The 21,813-nt window shown below is 40.9% G+C and overlaps 1 protein-coding gene across 1 annotated transcript in view; it reads left to right on the top strand.

Moving 5' to 3' along the window:
* Positions 1-10,337: 10,337 nt before the first annotated feature.
* Positions 10,338-21,813, top strand: part of LOC5571986 (transcription factor SOX-8) — a 119,190-nt gene continuing 107,714 nt past the window's right edge. The window contains exon 1 of the mRNA XM_021855992.1: positions 10,338-11,002. Within this exon, the coding sequence (XP_021711684.1) occupies positions 10,638-11,002 (365 nt within the window). The 5' untranslated portion in view covers positions 10,338-10,637. The remainder of the gene's footprint in view (positions 11,003-21,813) is intronic.

The following is a 21,813-nucleotide window of genomic DNA, read 5'->3' as shown; positions in this document are numbered from 1 at the left end:
TAAACATTCTTTAACACAAAAAAAAACTCATTACACACAATTCGACAATATTGACGACAAACATCGTTGATTCCCTGCTGGTTGCATTGATATTTACACCTGTTATGATGTAGAGCTGGGCGTGTCAGATGATTATGGTGATATCTACGCTGCCGAGATTACTATAATGAATTGTCGGGCACTACTGGTAGTTGTAGAGGCACATTTTCCCGGATACCACGACAAAGCAGAAGAAGTTCTTTATGACGTGGAACTTCTTCGAATATCAAAAGGAGACCATGCCAATCATCGTGACAGGCATCCTCAACATCGATATGAGCAAACAAAAGAACATGGAGTTCGCGGAATTCATGGAGAAGTACCTCAAACTGGCTTCGGAACCCACTAAAACCAATCTAAGTGAATCATTCGTGGACCTAACGTACAACTGGAATTTTTGTGTGAATATTTTACAAATTTTGTATGAGCGGTAAGATCACGAGGACACCTACCCACCCCCATCAGCGTTATGACATTTGTGAATGGGCCCATAATACACAGCGTAACAAAAATGACATTTTCGCGTGTCTCAATGATCAAACTATGTGTCTCAAGTAGATTTGGGGCTGCTGAATCTGATGCCGTTCTCAGAAATGTTCCAGCACGTCACAATTTTTAGCTAAGAAGAAGGAGCGTCTGCCGTCTTTCTACACCAAGGGAATCTCTATGAAGACATGGATTACTATGTCAAACAAGGCCTGAAGGTAACCGTCCGTCGGTACACAGACGGCTACAAAATCACAGTTCCGTTAATCAAGCCATTCCGTGCGAAGGAATCGTACTTGGAGATGAAGAACATCAAATTGTTCACCCACACAAGTCTTCCACGACGACATGGAGGAGAGCCAGCTGGAGGCTGAGCTGAAGGCTGCGGGTCTTGATCCGTCAAAGATCTTCAAGTTCAGGCGCCACGATAAGAACAAGCGGTACTGCGACCAGCTGAACCTAATCCACTTCCAAGGGTTGCACCATGCAACAGCTACAAGTGGTCAGAACGTTGTTCTAGCACACCAGTTGGAACGGTCGCAGCCAGTCCACCGGGAAATGCGCAGTGTTCCAACTGCTTGAGCTTTGGCCATGGGGCCAACCACTGTCACATGCAGAGCCGCTACTCTAACTGTGGAGGCAATCATGTTCATCCAGCTGTACGGTCGAGGACCCAGAACTCTGTCAACTGCAACCAAGAGCATTCCTCAACAAGCCGCGCCTGCCCGAAGAGAGCGGGATTCATCCAGTTTCGCAAGCAAGCGAATCAACGGATGCATCACCCGAAGAGGAAGCAGGATCCCATCCCATCGATCTCGGCCTCGACTGCTTCCCGGAGTTGCCCACCACTAAATGAACACGGCTAGCCAAGAAGCAAGCGTACTCCGGCCCACCCCCTGGCTTCTGGGATAACACTCCCAGCTCCGGATCTGCGTTCCAGCAAGGTCAACCGACTGCGCCTCCATCCCCGGATGGTATGACGCAAATCATCAATCAACTGACATCTCTAGTCACCGAGATGCAAAAGATGGTCATGCAGATGATGCAATTCTTTGTCCGTTGCAACATTCACTTTGGCGAAAAAAACAACTGGAAGTCATTAACTTTCTGCAAAAACACCAAATCGACATAGAGTTTCTGACCGAAACATATCTCAAACCGGCCAAGAACATCTGCTTCCCGGAACATACCATCGTCCAACTTGATCGAGTCAACCAAGCGAATGGCGGGGCGTAGCCATCGCACTTAGGAGAAGCCACGAGTTCAAGATTTTGCCGGACTTTCGTCTTTCCAACATTGAATCTGTCGGCGTCGAGCTTGCATTCCCCGACGGCCCAGTCATCTGTATAGCCGCCTATTGCCCTGCACAGTGCAAAGATCCAGATGGCTCTTCCGTGCGCCTGAAAATCAACATCCAAAGGCTGACCCGCTGAAGTAGCAACTTCATCATCGCCGGTGATCTGAATGCCCGCCACAGCCTGTGGGGCAACATCCGGAATAACAAGAACGGCACGGCGCTGGCTGAGGACCTCCAAGCCGGCCTCTATGTCATTCTCCATCCAGACTCTTCAACGTTCTTCTCACCAGCTGGCGTAGGTTCAACGCTTGACATCATCCTCACCAACATGGCGGTTAGCTGCTCCGCCATTCGTACCTTCATCGACCAGCCACAGTTTCCCGGGATTTCACTTCACTCTTGCCGACATCGCTGTTGTAGTTTTCACCGATTTATTTCTTGATCACATGCAGGGAGGACTCGTTCCGTTCCGTGGACTGCTTCTTCTTCTAACGGGGGGATCCTTCGCTATCGATGTATGTGCCTGAGAAGCACGCCCGGTCAGAGCAAGCCGATCTGTTGCCTGCTGAGATGCGATCCAAGCGGAGAGTGAAAAAATGACGTCAACTTTTCTGTTGCACCCCTATTTATAGATTTGCTTGAAATCAACGCACTATGGGCCAGGGACGAAATCTGGCGGGACAAAATTAATAACTCGGTAACGAAGCGTTTCCGGTATTTGGTGTCTTCGGCAAAGTTTTTTGTAACAACGAGGATCATCTACTGACATAAACGGATAGTTCGTAAATCGTCCGCATAGGTGGCGCCACAATCTAACTTTTTACTGTGACGTTCTAGAGACTTGGCATGTTCGGCAAAGTTGTTCATTTTGATAAAATAAACAACTCTCTCGAAGACGTCAAAATTCCACAGCCTACTGTTTTCGAGTTATTGGCAAAATTAGAGAAAATTAGTGAAAAAACGATTTTTGTCACCGAATTCGACATTTTTCCTAAGAATCATGCCATATAATATTTTTTGCTGATAAATATATAACAAACGCAAGTACCGTAATCCGGGGTAACATTGATCAGTTTTTAGGATATTTCTTGAATATTTCATCCAAAAATGTAAATGTTGTGATTTTTATATTTTTAAAACAAGTACTGCCACCCATAGCTCGTGACTATATACTGTAGTTTGTATTTTGAAAGATTTAAACATGTTTACAAATATGTTTTAAGCGATTTTTTCATTTAACTGATATGGGGTAACATTGATCACCCATGTAAACAACGTTCGGTAATATTGAAAATGTCGTTACTTACATAAATCATGGCCCCTGAAGCCGAATATGATGTCGAAACGCTTACATCTCATTTACTTTTTGATTTATTTTAAAATTAAAAACACCTCGAACAGCGGAATACGCCTAAAGGTAGGCAATTTCCTAAGGGAATTCTACATTCTTGACAGTAATTCGTTAATGTTGCCTAATTGAACATACTTATAAAATTTTTGACAACGGAATCGTTTTTAGCGATGCCATTTTTAGTGAGAACCGTATTTTTCTTGCTGATATCGCTTGCAAAACTTATGTGAGACATGAATCTTTGGTAGTGTCATCATTTACCATTGAATTCATTGTTTCACAAACTTGGCAAATTTACGCATAAAGTTAACGCAATTTTTGCACAAATCTTAATTTCTAATAGCTTATAAGTATAAGAAAGATAAGCAACATTCATGCTTTGGAAGTGTTTCATCAATAAATGACGATACCAACTTATTACGAGATGAGTCGTTCCGATCAATGTTACCCCGCTGATCAATGATACCCCGGATTACGGTACTGGTGGAAATTTTTTAATAAAACGACGCACAAAAATTAAGAAACTATGAAAAATCTTGAAAAATAGAGCAATTTTTTAACATTAATATCTCCAAAAGCGCAACAAATCGCAAGCTCAAATTTTCAGGCAACATAGAGTAATACTTGATGAAACGGATGTCAAAATTCCAGAGAGGTATATTTTGGTGTTTTTGAGATATTTCATTTTTTACAATGATTATATTACTTCAATAAAGTTAGATTCCATGAGGAATCTGAAGGGACGATCGGCTTTAATAAAAAAAACGAGTCGTGGAACAAAAACATTCGGAAAACTGTTTAAAAAAGCCATAATAGTAATCATGAAATTCAGCTAAAGAGCAGTTCCTTGAGTTGATATCGAGTAATGTAGATGAAAGTGTAGATTAAAACTGGGTACATCATTTTGTTTCTTCAATAATTTAAATGGTACAGTAAGCCATTATAAACTTGATCATCTTCTTCTTCTTTCTGGCGTTACGTCCCTTGATCATGTATTAGTTAATTATTGTCATCATGGTTCGAGGTGAGTAATTTATTTTGTGAATGTGTTACTTTTAACACGGAAAATCAAATTTCAAAGCATATTCATGTCGATATCTCTAAATACTAAAATTTCAGAGCTCACGATCTCTTGTCTGGAGCTTGTATATTTGTTTCAAAGCGGAAAGAGCGTTGATTCTTGGATGTTTCGAAACAGAGAATACAGATCAAAGGTATCAATTTGTAGATTCCTTCGATTTTGAGAACTGTTAGGTTGTTTAACTTTAAATATGTGTTTAATCAACGGATTTTCTTAAATTTTGAGCTTCCGGAAAATTGTAACAACGAATTCGAGATGAAATCCAAAGCCAGCTTGTACTTTGAGCAGATATAATAATTTCATGAAATAATAAAATATATTTTTCCGCTAATTTTAAAATACACTTAAATATTTTCCATGATAATATTAATCGCGTAACAAAAGAAAACCGTAAAAAAAAATAAAAAAATCTCAAAAACAACAAAATATACCTCTCTGGAATTTTGACATCCGTTTCATCAAGTATTGCTCTATGGTTGCCTGAAAATTTGAGCTTGCGTTTTTTTTTTGCGCTTTTGAAGTTATTAAGGTTCAAAAATTGCTCCACTTTTCAAAATTTTTCATGATTTCTTAAGTTTTATGCGTCGTATCATTAAAATTTTTCCACCAAACCATGCGTTTGTTATATATTTATTAGCAAAAAATATTATATGACATGGTTCTTAGGAAAAATGTCAAATTCGGTGACAAAAATCGTTTTTTCACTAATTTTCTCTAATTTTACCAATAACTTGAAAACAGTAGGCTGTGGATTTTTGACGTGTTCGAGAGAGTTATTTTATCAAAATGAACAACTCTGCCGAACATGCCAAGTCTCTAGAACGTCACAGTAAAAAGTTAGATTGTGGCGCCATCTATGCGGACGATTTACAAACTATCCGTTTATGTCAATAGATAATCCTCGTTGTTACAAAAAACTTTGCCGAAGACACCAAATACCGGAAACGCTTCGTTACCGAGTTATTAATTTTGTCCCGCCAGATTGCGTCCCTGGCCCATAGTGCAACGGTCTCTTTTAAAACAGTTTAGACTATTTGGACAATAGAAATAATAAACCATAGAAGAAGAATGTCGCTGACGTCGCCGTCGGAACATCTTTTGCTGGCGGAGATAGGCGGGGCTATAAATGTCAACGCGAAAATGTATGCAGTTTGACAGTTATGTACCCGACATGTTTCTGCGCGAGAACAATGGGAACATCAGCGACATTCGTCCTCTATAGTTTTCTATCTCTATTATTTGGACAGGTATGTGGGAAAACGACGTGAACCTTGGATGCCTTGTCTTTCGATTGAGGTTGGATTGAAAGACTTGGAAGTTGGATCGATGCTTGGAGAGAGAATCGGCTTCCTCCCCAGAGGTCAGATGGACCTTCTCGTCACTGGTTAGTGGAGGGATGGGTTTGGACTGGCTTTTAAGGCTTTCGTGAGTCGCCAGAAGGACTTCGAGAAGCTAGGCATACTACGAATGTCCTTCTGGAGTGTAATACTCCTGATCTTCTCGCGATAATCTTCCGGTAGAGAACTTTCCGGCCCTGATTTTTCGTTCGTTGGAACTGGCGCCGAATGGCATTCCTGAGCGAGATAATTCGTTTTGTTTCCATATCGATATAGGCAAACTCACGTGTTACTGGCGTAGATGGGATGAACCGTTGTTCAGCTTCATCGATATATTGTGTGAGACAGCGTAGAACACTATCGATTTCGTCCGTCGTTGCCAGCGGAGAATCGTCAGGAATGCAGTCTTCGATGTAGCGACTCAGTTGTGGCCAGTTTGCTCGGTGGTAATTACGCCTCTGATACTGTTGGCATTCGAGAAGGAGGAGGTGAAAAAAGGCAGTTCCTAAGCAAAACCCCACCAAGTTTCAAAGACCGCCGCGATGAAGACGACCCCGAAGAAGCCGCCACCGCAAACCTCATCGGGCAAGGAGGATTTCAACAACTGCGCCGTCAAAATGTGTCCGCGTTCCTCGAATTCAACAGTTCGATCGGCTCTTTTCAGGACTAACAAATGTGTACTAAAGAGTTATTTGTGTAATATTTCCTAATGTGTTTACCACATACTTGCTATAATCTCATAATTCATCTCGTAGAATCATACAAAATTTGATTTATTACGAATAATCGACAATACGGTAATTTGAGTATATTTCTGCTGCAGCGCCGTTGGGAGGCAATAACAGCATAATGCTTATCTTGTACATCCCTTGCCAAGACATCAATTTCATATAGCCTATTTCCCAGAGCAGAAAGTGAAGAACGCGAAAAGGAGGAGCATCATCTGCTATTACAAGGGTGTAAAGCATACCTCCTTCGTTGAATTCGATTTCATTCTATTTTCGCTTTCGAGTTGGTAAGATCTCTGCCGAACCTGCTCGGCTCCTCACTACCAGTGCCACAGAGCTCTTGATCATCATCATGCTGCAAATCCAGCTTCCGGATTGTGAAATCGCTCTTGATTTCTGAATTGACTCGCGCATACAGAATTGGCCCTGAATGAATCGGAGCGCTAACGGTCCGTCGGGTTCGGGTTTGAAAACCCCAAGAACTTTATAACAGCATTTCGACAACATGCTCAGTGGAGTATGGTTGGAGCATAAATATAGGCGATTGTGCAGCCGATATCCGATATCATTAAGGTATCGCTAGTTTTAGAGGAACTTCTTAGAGTGCTTCTTGGACTTCAGTGGACATCCGATGAGAATTCGAGTATAACGGTGGAAGTTCTGAAATTCCAGAGGGAGTTTTAGAAGTTCGGTGAAACGAAGGGAAGTGGAAATTACAAAATTCTGGAAAATTGGTGATAACTCCATGGTTTTCTCTAGGAATCTGTTGCAATAATTGGAAATCCGGTAAAAGTTCTTGAAATATTCAATTTCTAGAAAGGATCCTAGGATGTTGTAATTTCGTAGATTTCTAAGATTATGGTGGAAATTCTGGATTTCCGTGAGATTCTGGTACTTACTTACTTATTTGGCTTTACATCAATTATCTTGATAAAGCCTCGCCAACAATATTTCGCCAATTTCCTCGGTTCATGGCCGCTTCTCTCCATCCTCGACTGTGACCCATGCTCTCCAGGTCCTGGTGTACCTGATCAATCCACCTAGCTCGCTGCGCCCCACGCCTTCTTGTTCCGACCGGATTCGTGGCGAACACCATCTTTACAGGGTTGTTGTCCGGCATTCTTGCAACATGCCCTGCCCAGCGTATCCTTCCAGCTTTAGCTACCTTCACGATACTGGGTTCGTCGTAGAGTTGAGCGAGCTCGTGGTTCATCCTTCGCCGCCACACGCCGTTCTCCTGCACGCCGCCGAAGATCGTCCTTAGCACTCGGCGTTCGAAAACCCCAAGAGCTTGCAAGTCCTCCTCGAGCATAGTCCACGCCTCATGCCCATAGAGGACTACCGGTCTTATGAGCGTTTTGTACATCGTGCATTTGGTGCGGGGGTGAATCTTTCTTGACCGCAGTTTCTTCTGGAGTCCATAGTAGGCACGACTTCCGCTGATGATGCGCCTTCGTATTTCCCGACTAACATTGTTGTCAGCCGTCAACAAGGATCCGAGGTAGACGAACTCGTCCACCACCTCAAATGTATCCCCGTCTATCGTAACACTGCTTCCTAGGCGGGTCCTGTCGCGCTCAGTTCCGCCAACCAGCATGTACTTTGTTTTCGACGCATTCACCATTAGCCTTGTTGCTTCGCGTTTCAGGCGGGTGAACAAATCTGCCACCGTTTCAAATTTTCTCCCAATTATATCCATGTCGTCCGCGAAGCAAACAAATTGTCCGGATCTCGTGAAAATCGTGCCTCGACTGTTAAGTCCGGCTCTCCGCATGACACCTTCAAGCGCAATATTGAACAACAGGCACGAAAGTCCATCGCCCTGTCGTAGTCCCCGCCGAGACTCGAACGAACTGGAGTGTTCGCCCGAGATCTTCACGCAGTTTTGCACACCGTCCATCGTTGCTCTGATCAATCTTGTGAGCTTCCCGGGAAAGCTGTTCTCGTCCGTGAGATTCTGGTATTGCATTCTTTTTGAAATAAATGATTTCTCTGGAAACTCTAAGATTCTGACTGTAATTTCTAGAATTTCGACGAACCGTATTTGTAATTCCTGGAATTCCGACGAACCGTATTTGTATTGGGATTCTGATTGGAGTCTTTAGAATTACAACTGGAATCCTTGCAAATCCGACGAGTTCTTAAGCTTACCAGTTGAATCCTTGCACAGCCGAGTGAAATCTTCGTAAATCCCACTGTCATCCATGAGAATAAGATTGGATTCCTTTAGAATTCTAATGAGATTCTTGCGAATCCGACTTACGAATCTCCAAATTCGACTAGAATCGTTGCGAATACGATTAAAATATTTGTGAATCCGACCGGAATCCTTGCGATTTCAACTAGAATCCTTATGATTCTGACTGAAATCTATGTGAATTCGAACGGAACCCTTGCAAATCCGACCGGAATCCTTGCGAATCAGACTTCATTTATAAGAATTCATAAGAATTGAACTGGAATCCTTGCGATCGACGGGAATTTCACTAGATTTCTTGTGAAACCAGCTGGAATCCTCGCATTTTTGACTGGGATACTAATGAATCCGATTGGTATTCTTGCGAATACCACTGGAATAATTTTGAATTCGACTGAAATCTTTGTAAATTCTAATCCTGGAATGCTTATGAATCCGACTGAAATACTTTCGAATCCGATCGGAATTCTTGAAAATTTGACTTTAATCCATCATAGTTAGACTGGAATCCTTGCAAATGCGACTGGAATGCTTGTAATTCCGAATGGAGTCCATGGGAATCGAACTATAATCCTTGTAAAATAATTGCAAATACGACAGAAATAATTATGAATCCAACTGGAATCCATAAAAATCCTTTTCGAATCCGACTAATATTTTTGCCAATATCACTGGAATCATTATTATAGAATTTGGAATGCAATAATAAATCCTTGTAAATTCAACTGGATTTTTTGTGAATTCGAATAGAGGCTTTGCAATTCAAGCTGGAATGCTCGCAATTTTGGCTGGACTCCTTGTAAATCCAACTAGAATTCTTGTGAATCAGATTTTTTGAATTATTGGGACTCCTACTAGAATCTTTGGGATTCCGCATGGAATCCTTGGGATTCTGACTCGATTTTTTTGGTTCCGACTGGAATCCTTGGTATTCCGCTTGGAATCCTTGGGACTCTGCCTGGAATCCTTTATTAAGATTTGCAAGAATTTAAGTCGGATTCCAGTAGAGTTCGCAAGGATTCGAGTTAGTTTTACAAGGATTCCAGTTGAATTCACAAGGATTTCATTCGGAACAACAAGGATTCCAGTCGGATTCGCAATGATTCCAGTTAGATTCGCTAATATTCCTGTCGTATATACATTGTACATCGTATCGTATATTCAAGATTGATTGTCAAATTCACAAAAATTCCTGACAAATTTGCGAGTATTCTAGTCGTATTCTCAAGGATTCACAAGTAATCCACTTAGAATCGAAAGTACTTGAGTCTGATTCGCAAGGATTATAGTGGGACTCCAGTTGAATTCGGATTTACAAAGAAATCAGTCGGATTCAGTTACGTTAATTATGTCTAGTTTGGCGATTGAGTCATCTTCAATTATAAGATTTTTTAGTTTGCAGAAATGTAGGTTATGCTGAGCTGTTAAAATTTTACGACAGAAAACATAGAAGGAAAAATTTCTAATAGAAAAATAAATACAACAATTTTTTCAAATGTTATCTATGACGTATACCGAAATACCGCATAGACAGTACTGAATTGGACCGGAATCATGCTGACATCGGTTTCAATGCTCACATTACTCTACTCCTCATCAAACGTGCTCGATCTAAGTCTAAGACGACGCGGGCGAAAGCGCTTCATAAGCAAATCGAAATTACCATACGCTACGCTCTCTCACCAGCAAATGCCTTAACCTAAGCATAGCCCGCTCCGCTCAGCCGTCTTGGATCCCGACAAGAAACAGCCCAAGCAAGGCACACTATGACCTAAAGTCGTCGTCGTCGTCGTGCTTTGCGCCTCCGCGCACTTTCAACGAATGAGCGGCATTCAGTTTAGCTCGAGACGCTGCCCGGAGATCAAGCCGTGATGCGCGCGCGCGTTTTCTAGAACCTTTGAATCGATCCGTTTGTATTTCCCCCCCAGCAAGAAAGTGTACGGGACCTGGTGGATCAGCTGCCGAGGGGCTAGACGATTGTTCTCGGGTGCGTGTTCCCTGCTGTGTGTGACGTAGTGGTGGATCGACCGGTCGATTCAGTGTGTCAAGTGCCTGTGTGAGTTCGATGTGGTTCTGGTGAATTATACAATCGAAACCAGTGTGTCCTCAGGAAGAAAGAACATGAATAGTGCCACCTCTTCTGCTGCTGCCATTCACCAGCAGGATTCGCTGACCTTGGATGACATGAAGGGGTTGGGGACAAGGCGGGACAATCTCGTCGCCAAGATGTCCAACGGGAACGGTAGCAACATGGTCAATGCAAACAGTGCCAGCAATAACAATAACAATAGCACTAGTAACAACAACAATAACAAAGTGACCAATGGAAGCAGTCAAAATAATGTGCTATTTGCTATGGCGACGGCTGCTGTGGTTTCTGAGATCGAAGACAACAAGCTCGGCGCCAACGATAAGGAGAAGCTTACGAAAGCGGTGATGAAGGTGTTCGAAGAGTACAAGTGGACTCCGCCTACTAATGTGGTCAAGTAAGTGAGCAGAGAGAGGGGGGGAAGTCGAATGATCGATTTGCGATTGGTCTGACCGGCGGCGGTCGATCAGGTGGGGTGATCTCCATTGTTTTTATTTGTTGCGATGGTTTTGTTGATTGGATTTAATTAGCGCGTTGTGGTACAGAATAACGACATTTTAGTGATAACCAACGTGATGGTGATCGCTGTTTTTTCAGCGGCTGAATTCCCGCTTTCCACGGGATGGTCCTGCATTTTGACATTTTTTTTTGGGCTAAAATGTGTCTCGCGAAACGGTCCGCATTTTACTTAAATCATTAAAATGTTCTTCGCTTTAAGATGAGTTATTGTTAATATGTTCCAGGTTGCAGCTACCATTATTTAAACATTGTTCTGGTATTAACCTTTAAATTGAAACAGTTATCCAACAACGAACATTTATAATATTATTAAACACGACAACTTATAAATAGTTGATTAGGCAACAACGGAAAATAGCATTTTTTGCAATTCTGTTGCATATCAGCTAATTTATAAATAAATTGAACCACAAAACTGCCTTCTTTTCCTATCAATAAAAACAGTGCTTCTCTTCAGCACTAATAACGGTGTCGAAAAGTATTACTTTTCATTAGTATTTTGAAAGGTGTCAAATAATTATCTAATTATCCCAATACGTCATTTATCGAATTGCTCTGAATCTCTAGTTATTAGGAGCCAACTAAGCTTCCGATTTTACATCCGTTCGAAGATCCTAATTGAATCGGATTCTGATCGTCCGATGGATACTGAATCAGAAGCTAGTTAACTGTGAGGGATTCTGAGTTGGAATTGGATCGTTTTCCGACGTAGAGGGTAGCACTTGTTGGTTCACTCTTGAAAATCCCGGAAGCTTTATGAGGCGGTTACAGCAAGCATTTCACTGTCCATATTCGCATAGTCGACGTAAGCGCCATTGACCATTGCAGCATTCTAACTACATTATTGAGCGTTTAATGGCAAATATTATGTTATGATGTCGATAGACCGTTAGTTCTAACCCTCATCCAGATACCAGCGTGTAACAAATCTTAAAATATTTGTTATTTGTCGTTCGAATATCAAAAATATCCTGAAAACGTCAGTGGCGCTTACGTCGACTATGGAAATATAGGCAGTTCAGCACAAAATATTAACTTCCATATTGTAGGAAAATTGTATGAGCGCCTTACCTTATCAGTCTTTGAAGATGCAAATCTGTGACAATAATTCCATAGCCTACTTGATTGAAGAAATCTTAATTGTTACTACCCATGTAAGCTAATGTGGATTTTCTTGGAATATGTTTATGTACTAAGAAATAATTCAACTGTAACGGCATTTTTCGTAATTGAAACAAATGTTGTGTGCAACTTGTTGCAAAACTCGAATTTCTTAGTAATCGTTTAATTTATCCAACTCGCAACTTGTTGCATAAATAACTATTTTGTAACGTAGTACGTTGCTTACCAACCTACTTTTTATCAAAAGAATGCACAACATAACGGCCTACTTTTTCCACCAACAAAAACAGTACTAAAAAGAGCTGCTGTACAGCACTGTTCCATAAAGGTGCTGAAAAGTAATATACTCTTCAGTTCAGGTTTGAGAGTTGACAAATTAATATCTGAGTACCTTCATCCAATTTTACTAGATTTCTCAATGACTACTAGCAACTAGCCTCTGATGCTACATCCGTTGGACTTCGACTCAGATGCGGGGTTTTGAGTATAAATAGGATCGATGCTCATAGAAATAATCAAATTGCAAAAAGAATTGCATGCAACATGTTTCAAAACTCATTTTTTCATAAATTGGATAAATGTACGACGTGATATAAGAATGTGCTAGCAAAAAAAAAACTGTGGGAAAACTCAGCATATCTCGTTGGATAGATGCATCAAACGTTCTGTAAAACTCTTCATTCTGCAGCTTGTTACATGAATTGCTATTAAATTCAGCATACCATTTGATAGTTTTTTTTTATAAACTCGATGTGAAAACAGTGCTCTGTATGAATTTAAATTTGAGTCACTGAACAAAATATGCCATTCAACGAATTGCTTGTTCAAATCTTCTATGGAGTTGTACATATTTAAGTCAACTACCTTTCTCAGGGATACCACTGTGACGATTCGGATCTAGGTTATGGATTTCAACATGTTATGCTCAAAAATTCATAATAAGTCAACTACACACTTGAATTTGAAAAGGGACCTAGGTAAACGGATTACCGAGAACAGTTTATGTCTCGGTAATTAACCCTCCAGCGCCCAAAAGTGAACTAAGTATGCTGTTTACTGCTGGTCAATAAATTTCCCACAGAGAACCCCATTTGAAATGACATTTCTTCTCAACTGCGTACTGAAATCAAAGAAATGTAATATTCTTAACCATTTCTGGGAATAAATTCCTGATAAATAAATTCTTTTCTTGTCAACAGCAAACCAACCTTCACTTTCGAGCCGGTAAAATCATTAATTTTTATTTCAACAGATATTCGGTAAAGTTCAATGTTAGAATTTGATGACAGATTAATGGTGCAACTGGTTCAATTTCATGATGCACTTTTGAATCGGTAATAGTAGCTTACGGAACAAGTTGCAGAATGAGAATCCTACGAGGCTTGGCGAGTAGGATAATTTCGACGAGTGCTGTAAAAATCGAGTTCTGCAACGAGATACGTACAACATTTTTTGCAATTGCGTAGAAGGTCACTTGAGTGTATCAGAAATTATATCGGAATGCATTCACCATCATTTTACAATTTCTGAAAAATTGTTGTGCAATGATTCATTACGCAACTCAAAACAGTTGCGTAATGAGAAAGCGTTGCGTAATGAATCATTACAGCACTGGTTTCAGTTGCGTAATGACTTCAGTGCAGGAAAGTAGGCCGTTTCATGACAGTTTGGCGTAATGAAAAACAGCCTATTACGTTGAGAAACTGCAAAAAATAATTAATGATTTTGCTGTTTTAATTTGATGAAAGTTTAGTCGCATAACTGAAGTGTGTTATTTCTCTCCGGTAACTGGTAATGTTTGCTCTTATCATTTGACGACAGAAGTTATGTCGGGTCAAGTCGGGTAAAAATGACCCCAATTTCCTTTTTAATCAACTGAGCTGATCTCAGTGTCAAATATAGTTCACACATGATGTCCGTAGGTGGAATTATACAAACAAACGAGTTTATTTGGAGCCAGATTTACACTAATAAGTTGGGTAAAGTTGATTGAAAAGGAAGTTTTTTTTTTTTTTTTTTTTTTTTTTATTAAGGCACTCCGTGCTCGTGGCCACTACTGTGCCGAAATCATTTGATCTGTAGCTTCTTTATCGATACAGATCTATTTTTAACTTATCTATATTTACATCAACTTTCACTCTCTCCTACTCTTTCACTCTCACACCGAGCAGGTAGGAGAGAGCTCTGCTGTTAGTGAGGCTAGCTGCCTGCGAAGAGGGTCAGTTTGTCTCAGTCACCATCTGATACTGACGGAGGATGAATGTGCTCCCCAAAGCACGCTCCTCCGTGCGGTGTCTTCTGGTGGCTGGACGGGTTTTTTTGTGGAGGGGCTGGGAATTGAATCCATGACCTTCCGCTTATGAAGCGAAAGCGTAACCTCAAAGCTACGGACCCCCCTAAAAAGGAAGTTGGGGTCATTTTTACCCGATCTAACCTAATGACCCACCAGAATAACTCTGAACTGGTGGATACAGTCGCCTCTCCCCATCTCGATATCGAAGGGACCATCGAGATAGGGAGAGATCGAGACATAGAACAATTTTTTGATGAATACTAGATTGAAAAACACTCCGTTGCTAAGAAAGTAATACACAAACAAACGTCATTTTGCGCTCCTAATTTGTTTTCAATCCCAAAATTTTGGTCTAGTAACCTTCGATATTGGTCATATCGACATACGGAGAGAAAATTGAGAACGAAAAATCAACAGAAACACATCGAGATATGGAGATATCGAGATAAGGAGGATATCGAGATATGGAGAGTGAAAATGTATACAGACTGAAGGGACTTATGAAATCATCGACATAGGGAGATATATCGAGATGTAGAACATCGAGATGTGGAGAGTCGACTGTATTTCCAAAAATTCCAATGACCGTCGAAAAAACAGACATCCAGATGATTCCATTCGAGCTAAAAAGAAGAAAATCCGTCGAGAATGGCCGAAATGGCAGCAATTTGAACTAACTTTTTTTTTCAATTTGATAGGCGGATACGGGTTAACTTTAAGCCAGGGCTTGGAATGGTAATAAAAGTAGGCTTACTGGGTGCACGAATTTTCTAAATCAATAATGTTGGAAACGCGGGAAATTGAACATTTTTCTACAGAAGTTTTTGGATGCCCTTAGCATTTTTTTCCATCAACCATTTTTGAAAATGCATATTGTGTGACAAGCACAGAGAAACTCTATACCCGGGAAGCTGAATATATTTTCATCGTGGAAAGATCCTCGGCCGGAGCATTCGAGCCCATGACCCCCGTTTGGTCTTATTGAACAGCTACGAGCTTACCGCTACTAATCGTTTATTTCGTTTATGAAGATAACCGGTAAAGTTTGCTGTTATAATTTGGGAGCAGTTTAATCGTACAACTGAAATATGTAACTTTTTGAACCGGTTCATTTTACGGATTCCTTTTTGAACTAGTGAAACATCAAAATCGGCATATACCGGAACATGTACGGTTAGTAATACTATTCCAGTAATGTTGTATATACAAAGTTGACTAGTGCACAAGGCTAAAATAGAAATTGCACTGTAGTTAGATGCTTTTTTAACGAGATTTGTGTATTCGAAGATTGTCCGACTTTTCCCCGAAAACCATTTCTCCGAATGAATTTTTCCCGAAGGATTTTCTCCCGAAATCCATTTCCCCGAATGAACTATTTTCCCGAATGTACTATTTCGCCAAAAACTTTACCAAAGACAATTTTCATTCATTTGTTCTAAATTATCGGTGTAATAGACTATATTCAACAAGTTTGATAATCGTTTCAAACGACTGATTCTCTTATGAATGATTCGAATAAAAAATGTGATATTTGGATTGGAAATCGATGACAGTATTCACTGGCATGTTTGCTTTAAAAAATATGTTGAAAAATGAAGTTTGGTATTCAAATTTTATTATGCTAAGAATCGTAATAAAATTGCATAAAACGTAGAATGAATATTCAAGAGATGAACAAATCTTATGCTAAATGTCGTTTGTCCGAACATAATTCATCTGAATGACATCTGGCTGAATTGTGAAATAAAATTTGACTGGTTGAAAACTGTTAGCAGGATTCAAAGACGTGACACAAACGAGATGCAGTGAGGACTGCATGATAACAAAGAAATAATAAATGAGTCACTAAGTGTATTTGAGGCGCATCTGACAGTTCAGCATACCGGGTTCAGGCTACCATTCAATCATTACATACGCATTAGTAATGGTTGTTTCTCCCAGCAGCTGGTGCAATTCATGGTTCATCCGCCTTCTCTACGTTCCGTCTTCCATCTGCACTCCGCCGTAGATAGTTCGCAACACCTTCCGTTCGAAAACACCATGGGCGCGTCGATCCTCTGCACGTAGGGTCCATGTTTCGTGCCCATAGAGGAGTACCAAGCGTTTTTCGGAGTCCAAGGTAGGCACGATTTCCAGCAACGATGCGTCTCTGGATTTCTCTGCTGGTGTCGTTGTCGGCGGTCACCAGTGAGCCCAAGTACACGAATTCTTCGACAACCTCGATTTCATCACCGTCAAAATGAACTCGAGGTGGGGGGCGTGCCGTGTCTTCTCTTGAGCCCCTCGCTATCATGTACTTCGTCTTCGACACATTGATGTTCAGTCCGATTCGCCTAGCTTCAGCCCTTAGTCGGGTGTACGTGTCCGCCATCGTCTCAAAGTTGCGTGCAACAATATCAATGTCGTCGTCAAAACCAAGTAACTTAACGGACTTTCAGAAAATCGTGCCACTCGATTTGCTATTCCCGCTATTCTTATCACACTCTCTAAAGCAATGTTGAACAGTAAACACGAAAGGCCATCACCTTGCCGTAACCCTCTGCGAGATTCGAAGGGACTCGAGAGTACTCGATTTGATACTCGGACTACGCACATCACTCGCTCCATCGTCGCCTTGATCAATCTTATCAGTATGTTCGGGAAACCGTATTCGTCCATAATCTGCCATAGCTGTTCTCGATCGATTGTATCATAGGCCGCATTAAAATCGACGAATAAATGATGTGTGGGTACATTGTATTCGCGGCATTTCTGCAACACCTGGCGGATGACGAATATCTGGTCCGTTGTTGCTCGTTCGCCCATAAATCCTGCCTGATATTGCCCAACGAATTCTCTAGCAATTGGTGATAGACGACGGTATAGAATTTGGGAGAGTACCTTGTAGGCGGCGCTCAAAATTGTGATCGCACGATAATTGGCACAATCCAACTTGTCGCCCTTTTTGTATATGAGACACACGACATCTTCCATCCATTCCTCCGGCAATACTTCATCCTCTTGCCAGTGCATCACCACCGTATTTTAACAACTCGCTCGGTAGTTGGTCCACTCCAGCGACTTTGTTGTTTTTCAACCGTCGAATCTTCGTTTCTACCTCTAGGAGATCTGGAGGCGGAAGTCTTTCGTCGTCCGCGCGTGCTCCCAAAGTTATTTCCGTGCCACCTCCGCTATTGGCCACATCGCCATAAAGGTGCTCGCCGTAGTGCTGTCGCAACCTTTCGACCACCTCACGTTCGTTCGTGAGAAAATTTCGTCACAGTCTCTGCACATGTCGGCTTGTGGCACAAAGCCTTTGCGCGAACTCGTAGAACTTCCATGTGTCTTTAGCGTGGAACAGCTCTTCCATCGCTTTACGATCTCGTTCTTCTTGATGGCGCTCTTTTCTTCGGAAGATCGAGTTTTGTCTGTATCGTGCCTGTTTACACCGTGCCTCGTTCGCTCTCGTGCGGTGTTGCAGCATTCTCGCCCATGCTGCATTCTTCTCATTCTTCAACTGCTCGCATTCGCCGTCGTACCAGTCGTTTCTCTGATTCGGGGCCGCTGGACCTAGTGCTGCTGTTGCGGTGCTACCTTTGGCGGATTTTATGTGCCTCCAGCCATCTTCAAGAGTGGTAGCGCCAAGCTGATCTTCCGTTGGTAGGGCCACTTCCAACTGCTGCGCGTATTGTTGGGCTACTTCTGAGTCCCGTAGCCGCTCGATGTTGAACCGCGGCGTTTGGCTTCGACGTGAGTTGGTCACCGTCGAGAGTTTTGAGCGCATACATACAGCAACTAGTGATCCGAATCTATATTCGCACTGCGGTATGTGCGAACATTGGTAATGTCAGAGAAGAATTTTCCGTCGATTAGAACGTGGTCGATTTGGTTTTCGGTTAGGTTATCGGGTGATCTCCAGGTGGACTTATGGATATCTTTGCGGGGGAAGAAGGTGCTTCAGACTACCATACCACGAGAGGCTGCAAAGTTGACGCATCGTTGGCCGTTGTCGTCAGATACGGCGTGCAGGCTGTTCCGCCCGATCACCGGTCTGTACATTTCCTCTCGTCCTACCTGTGCGTTCATGTCGTCAACAACGAGTTTCACGTCACGCGGCGAGCATCCGTCATAAATCTGCTCCAGCTACGCGTAAAACGTCTCCTTCTCGTCGTCGGGTCTCCCTTCGTGTAGGCAGTGTACGTTGATGATACTGTAGTTGAAAAAACGGCCTTTTATCCTCATCTTGTACATTCTTGCATTGATCGGCTGCTATCCGATAACACGTTGTCGCATCTTGCCCAACCCTATAAAGCCAGTTCCTAGCTCAATGCCTGCTTTTCCACACCTTCTGTCCAGTCCAACAAAGTTCCTGCAGCGCTACGATATCGAAGTTACGGGGATGTAGTTCGTCATAGATTATCCTGTCGCAACCTGCGAAACCAAGTGACTTGCAGTTCCATGTTCCAAGTTTCCAATCGTAGTCCTTAATTCGTCGCGTGGGTCTTTGCCGATTGTTCCGGGTCGTATGTTATTCGCAATAAGGTTTTTTACGGGTGACTTATTGGGCCTACGCCAACACTCCTGTCTCGCTGGAGCGCCATCGTGCCAGCTCTGTTTAACGTCCCAACTAACACTAGCGCTGTTGAGGCTACCACCTTGGATTTGGCTGTGCGCGATTCAGCATTTCTTGCTCAGCCACTGGATACCAGAATAGACGCTGTTTGAGCCGCACCTCCTAGTGAACAGACGCTCGAGACGTACCTCCTCAATCTAGCTAATGTCAGAAGGACAACAGTGCCCAGTAGAGTGATGCAAATTTTGAATTTTTGGCTCCCCTATGCTTAATAGACTTATATTATGGTAAATACAGAGCTGGTAGCAAGTCACTTTTTAGTGACTTGGTCACTTTTTTCGACCTGGTCACTAAAAAGTTACTATTTCTAACAAAAAGTCACTAAAGTCACTTTTTTCAGAAAAATGGTCACTAATGTCACTATTTTCGTGATCTGTGGGTTTATTCTACGACTGGCGTGAGGTGAGAATTGTCGGTGTCGTATACCGAGGTGACAATTCTCGACTCGAGTGAAGTGACTCGCCGTGTAAATCAAATGGAGAGTCACTTCACTCGAGTCGAGAATTGTCACCTCGGTATACGACACCGACAATTCTCACCTCACGCCAGTCGTAGAATAAACCCACTGATCATCCAGTTTATCCCCAATTTCTTAAACCTTAATGCCAGTCCAGCAATGACTTACTGGTTTTTATTATTATAAGGACTGTTCATTTTATAAAGTGGACACCTTGTGCATACTGTATCTTTTTAATTTATCAATGAAATTTCAATCTGTTTTCTGCACATCGTTCTACTAGTATTGTACAATGTTGTGATAATAAAAATTCTCCAAAATAATTAATTTTCACGCGAATATGGAACAACGATTAGAACGGTCGATTTTTTGGAGGTTATCAAAATCAATGATTGTTATAAATTGGCTGGAAAATTCAACAACTTATATTTTTTATTTTCAAAAAAGGCTTGTTTTTCGAAAGCATCATCAATCTGATGCCTGATGGAAAAAATCAAGTTATTTTTGGAACAACAATTTTACAGATATAAAAAAATCATTTTTACCCCATATTTTCTAGAGAAACTATTTTAAATTTGAAGGGAACTGATATGAGTAGAATCTTTTGATTAAAAGTACGTCCTGACGGAAGTCCTAATATAGTTTTAATATGAAAAATAACTTACGCCTTCAAAGAGTTACTTATTTAGTCCCCACGTCACATTTAAAGCACAATAGAAACACAATTGCTTTATTCTTAGAAGACCTTTCAAAGTACATTGACAATCATCAAAATTGGCAACACTGCTGTAATAAAATATATTTTATTTTCCACATATTAATTTCATAAAATGTTATTCTAAGATTACCAATTGAAATATTCGGAAAAAAAAACATTTACAATTTGCTGTAGATCGATGAATATGAGTACACGATTTTAAAAGTATGAGACTTTCTAGTAAAACTACCATAAACAGTAAAATTTGTACTTAAGACTGTGGTTTAAACGCACGATTTAGCTTTCGTTTGTACAAATATAGTTTCTTTAGTGAAACAAACTAGTTTTGAACACACTTTTTGCTTTTCTCTTTTACTGGGAGTGATAGGATGGAGTATCAACAAATTTGACCATAAATGAGTAAATCACTAAAGTTACCTAATGTCATAGAATGGTGGAATATAGTGAATTTTTTTAAAGCTATACCTTTAGTAGAATGGTAAAGGATACAAACATACAATTTGTTCATAAAAATTGAAAGTTTTGTTTTACGAAAAATAATGTTGAACTTTGACGAACAGCTTTTATTAGGAGTTTTTGGAAAAACTATTTAGCTCTTCAGCCAAAAGCATTTTCTAAGATCTTATATTTTCATAGCATTGTCGAATAATAGTTAAACGATGCACAGAAAACCGATTATGATTTTATCAATAAATAAAAAAAATATAGCATAAACAAATTGTCCACTTTATAAAATGAACAGTCCTTAATGCAAACATTTTTTAAGATCAGTGTCTAAATCAATGAAGTGTCTTAAGAGGACAAAACTGTGCTAATTTTCTGGAAGATTTCAGGTGTATACTGCACAGACATTTTTGACAGAATATCTGGAATGGAATTCTTAACTACAAATATAAGTGCAAAATTGAAGAAAAAAGCGAAAACATGGACTTTATACCATGTTTTCGTTTTTTTCTTCAATTTTGCACTTATATTTGTAGTTAAGAATTAAGAATTTCAAGTCACTTTTAGGTCATTTTCTGGTCACTATTTGGTCACTTTTTTGATCATTTTGGTCACTAAAGTCACTATTATTTTGCTGTCTGATTGCTACCAGCCCTGTAAATAGCATCCTCTTAAAGTTTGAAATGAATCGGGAAAAAATTGACTATGCACAGGCCATTTGAAGTTTATATGGAAATTACTATGGGAAACTCTATCCTTTTGTGTTCAGCTCTCTATCTCTTCGTTATAATGTTTTATGGAAAAGTGAACACAATCTTCTCATGTGAAATCCTCTCAGCTACAATTTTGACGAAGACCACATTTTGATTGGACGTCAGGATGAATTGCTATTCACAACTATGAACTGGGTTTGCATTTTGCATGCTTACCAACTGCTCGGCAGGCAACTATCAGAAAGACTGGTGTTAGTTCTTACTGATAGTGGTATTGGTGAGCGTGATCGAGTTGGATTGGGCTCAACAGCGGCTTGCAAAGCCAATGTT

The sequence above is a fragment of the Aedes aegypti genome, chromosome 1 (assembly GCF_002204515.2).
Source record: "Aedes aegypti strain LVP_AGWG chromosome 1, AaegL5.0 Primary Assembly, whole genome shotgun sequence".
Taxonomy (NCBI): Eukaryota; Metazoa; Arthropoda; class Insecta; order Diptera; family Culicidae; genus Aedes; species Aedes aegypti.
The sequence above is the reverse complement of the archived record's forward strand: the minus strand, read 5'-3'. Positions and strand labels throughout refer to the sequence as shown.